General features: G+C 45.9%; 2 protein-coding genes across 2 annotated transcripts; both read left to right on the top strand.

The window, feature by feature from the left end:
* On the top strand, positions 467–1,318 carry LOC110432474 (primary amine oxidase 2-like). Its single transcript, XM_021452958.1, has one exon. It carries the CDS (start codon positions 547–549, stop codon positions 1,051–1,053), a length of 507 nt encoding a protein of 168 aa, XP_021308633.1. The 5' UTR covers positions 467–546; the 3' UTR covers positions 1,054–1,318.
* On the top strand, positions 1,794–5,264 carry LOC8081828 (primary amine oxidase 2). The gene is made up of 2 exons (XM_021452957.1): positions 1,794–2,374; positions 3,794–5,264. Exons 1-2 carry the CDS (start codon positions 2,049–2,051, stop codon positions 5,058–5,060), a joined length of 1,593 nt encoding a protein of 530 aa, XP_021308632.1. The 5' UTR covers positions 1,794–2,048; the 3' UTR covers positions 5,061–5,264.

Here is a 6,484-nt window from a genome sequence, read left to right as displayed (position 1 = left end):
ACATGCGTCTTTTATGTTCTTTTTTAATTTATCTTAAAATTTAGCATGGTCGCTTTTCACTCTCTAGCGACCGTTGAATACAAGTGCAAGTCGTGGCCGGTGAAGGAGGAGATTGCTTGCCGACTAGAAAATGCTATCTTGATATATAGCAACGTCTGTAGGTCTACTTGCTCTCATTCTTTATTAACTACTAGAAGACGCCTGCATATAGAGACAAGGAAAGAAGACCTTTCACTTTGGGGATTGTTTGACTTTAACATATTGAGGATCTTCACCTAATGTCTTATCCGATCGTTTGTATACTAAAAATAACAGTATTTTAAATGATGGAGGTGCTATAGTGTGTACGCGCGCGCGTGTGTATACTATCTTATCTCATCTGATGTAAGTATAAATTTTAAGAGATCTACTATCTCATGTCTAAAGTCTAAACACATAAATGAGCACACAGGACGCTCATCTCTATATAAGCTAACCAATCATCGCGGCCTCTTTTTCATCGGATCGGATGATCCTCACGCCGTCTAATCATCTTTGTTGGCCAAAATGTTTCCCATTATCCTGTCCTTCGTCATTGCCATCATCTCTGCCACCACCATAGATTCTGCCTCTTCCCGCCCTCACCCGCTCGACCCACTCTCTGCCTCGGAGCTCACCGCAGTCCGCGCTGCAGTGCTAGCCTCACCAGCGGTGCCAGCCCACCCACTACACTTCCACTACGTCGGCCTCGACGAGCCTGACAAGCCAGAGGTCCTCTCCTACTACGCCTCCGGCGCCGATACCACCTCCTCCCCCACTCTGCGTCGCCGTGCATTCGTCATCGCTCGAGCCGGTGGCCAGTCCCACGAGTTCATCGTCGATGTCACCGACGCCTCTGCACCCTCCATCCTTTCACATGCGATTCACCACGATCCTGGCTTCCCAATGCTCACCTCTCAGGACCAGGCAGCAGCGACGGCGCTGCTGCCTCAGTACCCAGAGCCGGCCCTATGGGAGGGGCAGCAGGTGCGCCGGCCATGGGCCCTTGCACCTTGGGGGCCTAAATATGTATAGTACTAGTATATCTCTATTCTCTGTATATGTATTGAGTTACAGGTAACGAGCAGCCGCAACGCCTGTCGCAAAGAGCCAGAGACACGGACTCGCGGTGTCTCGCCAAATTCCCGATTGACGGCACTGCACGCAGACGTAGGCACGCAGCCATTGCTCTGGCCACAAACCTGCAGTCATCGAGGCCTCGAGGGACTTCAAACAAATCAGCCAATCAGGCAATCACCAATCAGATCTTTATTGAATATTGATTTGATTCAGTTTCATATTTTCAGTTTATATGATCATGCCAAATTTTATATGCCCTAGTTTTTTTTCTTGTTCAATTTTTGTCTATTACTTTGCACAGGTACTCATGTAGTCATATTTTTATTTTAATTTAGGTAAAGTGTTAGAATTTGAGAATGTTACCTAAAAAATATGAGTTGGGGGCTGCGAAGAAGAACACTTTCGGCAGTCACAACAAGGTGCTTTAGATAAGTTTTTTTCAGTTTCAAGTAGCGCTGTGCCTGAGCGTGATGAGAACCTTATAGATGCACCTGAGAATCAAGAAGAGACTATGTCACAAGAAAGGTTAAATGGTTTGGCTATGTGCACCATCGAAAGGGATATCTTGGACACTATTGATCTTAATACCGTTCTCGATGATTTTGCATCAAGAAATGTCCGAAGAAATTTATTTATATAAAAAGCAATGAATATGACGAAATTCTATTTTTTCTCAAGGTAATCATATTAGTTCTAAAAGTACAAATATATTGCTTTTTAATCTACATTGTTTCTCGCTATTGATAATTATCAGACATATTAATTTTAAATATTGATTTCCCTTTATAAACAAAAATAGCCTATATATTATAGACTAGAGAGGCCATCGCGACGAGCTCGCCAGAGGGCCCTCGAAATCGTAGGGCCGGCGCTGTCAGTACCCTCCCTTCGTGGAATCCTTACGGCGGCGCGGGTTGAACGCCGGCGACGTGGGCTGCGGGCTATTCTCCATGGGATGGTTTGGCGACGGTGAGCCAACATACGGTGGCGCTAGGCTGGCCAAGATGCAGTGCTTCGTGCGTCATATGGATGGTGATGCCACGACGACGGCCAATGTCTTTGCCCGGCCGCTGGACGGCGTGACGCTGGTGGTGGACCTCGACCGGGTCGCCATTGTCGGGTACAAGGACAGGGTGGTGAAGCCGGTGCCCAAGGCGGAGGGGACAGACTACCGGGCAGACAAGCTCGGGCCGCCGTTCACCGGACCGGACACGGTGCCTGGCGTGGTGGTGCAGCCGGAGGGGAGCGGCATCTGCGTAGATGGTCACCTTGTTAGGTACGTCCGTATACATAATTCATTAGCACCATGACTATGAGGGCACTCCCAATGCAAGACTCTATCATAAAGTTCAAGACAATTAATTACATATTATTTATGGTATTTTGCTGATGTGGCACCGTATTTATTGAAGAAAGAGATAGAAAAAATAAGACTCCAAGTCTTATTTAGACTCTAAGTCCACATTGTTCGAGGTAATAAATAACTTTAGACTCCATAATATAGTCTGCATTGTGAGTGCCCTGATAGTCCTCTCTCCATGTTCCTAAGGGCACTCACAATGCAAGACTCTATCACAGAGTCCAAGACACTTAATTACATATTATTTATGGTATTTTGCTGATGTGGCAGCATATTTGAAGAAAAAGGTAGAAAAAATAAGACTCCAAGTCTACATGGTTCGAGGTAATAAATAACTTTAGACTCTATGATAGAGTCTGCATTGTGAGTGCCCTAAAAGAAGTCATTTTAGATAGCGACACGGTGTCCAAAGCATAACTGTGATTTATTATTTTTATAAAAATATTTATGAAAAGTGATATATGTAATTTTTTTGTGAAAGTATTTTCCAAGACAAATCTATTCGTATGGTTGTCTTCGTATTTTAGAAAATCTACTACTGAAAAGTTATTCAGCATTTATATTCCTATTGTTTGACCCAAAGCCTTGTACAAAACAACCTCTTTAAGGAACATTGAGTGAAAAATATTTAAGTAATATGTGATTTGTGAAATGGTATTATATGGGAACAGTACAGCCCACTATTCAGCGCGTGTTGTTGACCTTGCACGTAGAGGCCAACTTTGTCAAATTGTTTAACGTTGGATTGCACGCTAGCTGTCCATGATATCTCCAATTCTTGATTAATTGTACCCTTGTGATTGGAAGGACTCCAACAAAGTTGAAACCCAATGCAACTTGTACCAATAATCATTAATAAAACCGTGGTTAGTCATTTCATGTCAATATCCAACTTGTACCACGGAGCCTTTTGTTCATTTCAGTTGGGAATGCAATTAAATCAGATAATTTGGAAGATAAGAAATTCTTCTTGCATGCTATTTTTCTTTTCATTTTGCATGCTATTTTTTTGCATATATGATAATAAATTTGCATATTTTTGCATGTGAAAAATTGAAATGTATCTGATTAAACATTAACGGAGGACCGCGAGCAAAAAAAATCAGAATGACAGATTATTAACATTCCACTACCTTGCTCCGTTTTTACCATGCTGAACATTTTACTAAATTTTTGTAATATGATTGGTCTATAAAGGGACAACAACAGCGTGCCACGTTGTAGAAAAAAATGCAACAACAAATAAATTAAATGAAAAATTTAGAGACTTTATTGTTTGGTGGTGGTAACATGGACCATCACAGTACAGAATTTGACATTCAAAGCCACTCGCAGATGGGCCAACTGGGAGTTGCACATCGGCTTCGACATGCGCGCCGGCACGGTCATCTCGCTCGCCTCAGTGTTGGACATCGACGCCGGCCATCGCCGACGGGTGCTCTACCGCGGCTTCGTGTCGGAGATCTTCGTGCCCTACATGGACCCAGAGGAGGAGTGGTACTTCCACACGTTCTTGGACGCCGGCGGGTACGGCCTTGGTGTCTCGGCGTCGTCTCTCCAGCGCGGCGCCGACTGCCCAGCGGGCAACGCCGTCTACTTCGATGGCTATTACAGCGACCCAGACGGCAGGCCTGTAAAGGCCGAGGATGTGATCTGCGTCTTCGAGCGCTACTCCGGCGACATTGCGTGGCGCCACACCGGGATCGCGGAACAGGAGGTCCGGCCGGACGTGACATTAGTGGTCAGGATGGTGGCCACTATTGGGAACTATGACTACATACTAGACTGGGAGTTCAAAACCAGCGGCACCATCAAGTGTGTGGTATCCCTCACCGGCATCCTGGTGATGAAGGCGACGTCGTACACGCGCGTCGAGCAGATCAGGGAGGACGCGCACGGCACGCTGGTGGCGGAGAACACCGTCGGCGTCTACCATGACCACTTCATCACATACCACCTGGACATCGACGTCGATGGCACAAGGAACTCCTTCGTCAAGAAGACCATCACCCCAGTGCGCAACACCGGGAACCCTGCCACCGGCGGTGCAGACACGCCGAGGAAGAGCTACTGGACGGTGCGCCGCGAGGTGGTGGAGACCGAGGTTGACGGCCAGGCAAAGTTAAATGGCGCTCTGCCGGTAGAGCTCTTGTTCATCAACCCGGGCAAGAAAACCAATGTCGGCAACGAGGTCGGGTACCGTCTTGTCCCGGCAGGTGCGACGGCGGCCTCGCTGCTGGCCGACGATGACTACCCGCAGCGCCGTGCCAGCTACGCCAAAAAGCAGGTGTGGGTGACGCCCTACAACAAGTCGGAGAAGTGGGTGCCCGGGCTGTATGCGGAGCAGAGCACCGGAGACGACAACTTGGCCGCCTGGAGCAGGAGCAACAGGAGGATAATGGACGAGGACATCGTGCTGTGGTACACGGTGGGCCTGCACCACATCCCCTACCAGGAGGACTTCCCGGTGATGCCGACGGTGAGCGGTGCGTTTGAGCTGCGGCCCTCAAATTTCTTTGACAGGAACCCTCTGCTCAGAACCAGGCCTCCTCCCAGGAATGGTTACTCCCCTAATTGCTCGTGCAATGTTGGATCAGGTTAATTTGTTCAACGCTGCCGTCCACATCACATCATATTTTAGAAAATGTAAGAGAATATCCTGCCCTCTGCATGTCAGCACACAGCATCAGTTACATTGTTTCAGCCACGTTGTTGATGAACAAGATGTTAATGTAAGCATTCTCACCTCCCTTAGGAGGCCATTGAGTTTGTTTATAAAGTCAAGAATAACCCTTCATGTGGCATTACATGGAAAAGACAAATTTTAAGATTGATTGATTTTTTCTACCAATTATGCAACACAATGATTGATATATATAAAATGATATTTACTATCTATATCTAAACATTATACCAATCAACATCAGATTGTGTCATGCAAATGATACTTTCTATTTACATGCCCCCTCAACCACAACTTCCCTAAGTTGAGATTGCTTCTAAAATTTTTCTCATAATGGAACTAATATATAGTGGTCTTAGTGAAACCATTGGCAATTTGATTTTCAAAGGATATAAGTTTAACCTCCAGCAATTTTCTTGCTACCCTCACTCGAACTGTCAATGTGTTTTGTTCTTGCAAGAATAACTGAATTAGCAGATTGATGAAGTGACACCAATATTATCACACCAAAGATTTGAGCTTGTGTTCCCTGAATCCCAAGCTCATTCAGTAAGGACTGTACACACATAACCTGAGCTATAGCATTAGCAATGGCTTTGTACTCAGCTTCAGTAAAGCCCATAGGAGGCCACCTGAGTTTGTTTATAGATTCATGAATATCACTTGACGTGGCATTACATGGCAAGACAATTTAAGATTGATTGATTTTATCTACCTATTATACAACACAATGATTGATACGAAATAGTACTATATCTATGTCTAAACATTATATCAACCAATCTCAGACCGTGTCATGCAAATGATACTCTTTGTTTATACAATAAATGCTTCTCCTATGTTAGTTTTTTTTCGTAAAAAAAGTTATTTGATCTCCTATTGTCTCTCTATGAACTCCCAACCCACTGGCACCTGGCATAGGAACTCGAAAGTCCTAGACCCAAAATTTCAAAGGGTGAATTGGGTTAGACTTAATATAGCATTAACTTGATTTACACTAGAATTTGGTATCTCCTCGCCCTCAGTCACTCTGATTCCCAGGTTGGGGTCAACACAATGGATCTGCTTTAGGCTTGGATGCGTGGGTCTCTGTGGATCGAGGGCTTGGTGGCGTGGGTCTCCAAGGACAGTGGAGGGCCTCAGTGATGGTCATGGATGCGGGCTTCACTGATGAGCACGGTGGTGGGGCTCGTTGGCGAGCATGGTGGTGGGACTCGGCAGTGGTCTTGGTGGCAGGTCGGGATGCAAGCGGGCCTGTCTGCAGACGGCCTGCACGACGCCGCGTCACGTGCCTCAAAAATCTGCTTGCTCTGCAGGACCCGCCAGCTCCTGCTTTGCTAATC

This window comes from Sorghum bicolor, chromosome 2 (genome assembly GCF_000003195.3).
Source record: "Sorghum bicolor cultivar BTx623 chromosome 2, Sorghum_bicolor_NCBIv3, whole genome shotgun sequence".
Lineage (NCBI taxonomy): Eukaryota > Viridiplantae > Streptophyta > Magnoliopsida > Poales > Poaceae > Sorghum > Sorghum bicolor.
Note: the sequence above shows the minus strand (reverse complement) of the source record. Positions and strands in the feature narration are given on the sequence as shown.

Excerpts from the sequence above, each read along its gene's own strand:
- LOC110432474 (XM_021452958.1), top strand. The coding sequence starts at position 547 with ATGTTTCCCATTATCCTGTCCTTCGTCATTGCCATCATCTCTGCCACC.
- LOC8081828 (XM_021452957.1), top strand. The coding sequence starts at position 2,049 with ATGGGATGGTTTGGCGACGGTGAGCCAACATACGGTGGCGCTAGGCTG. Across the intron at positions 2,375-3,793 it reads GTAGATGGTCACCTTGTTAG|ATGGGCCAACTGGGAGTTGC; the intron begins GTACGTCCGTAT and ends AGCCACTCGCAG.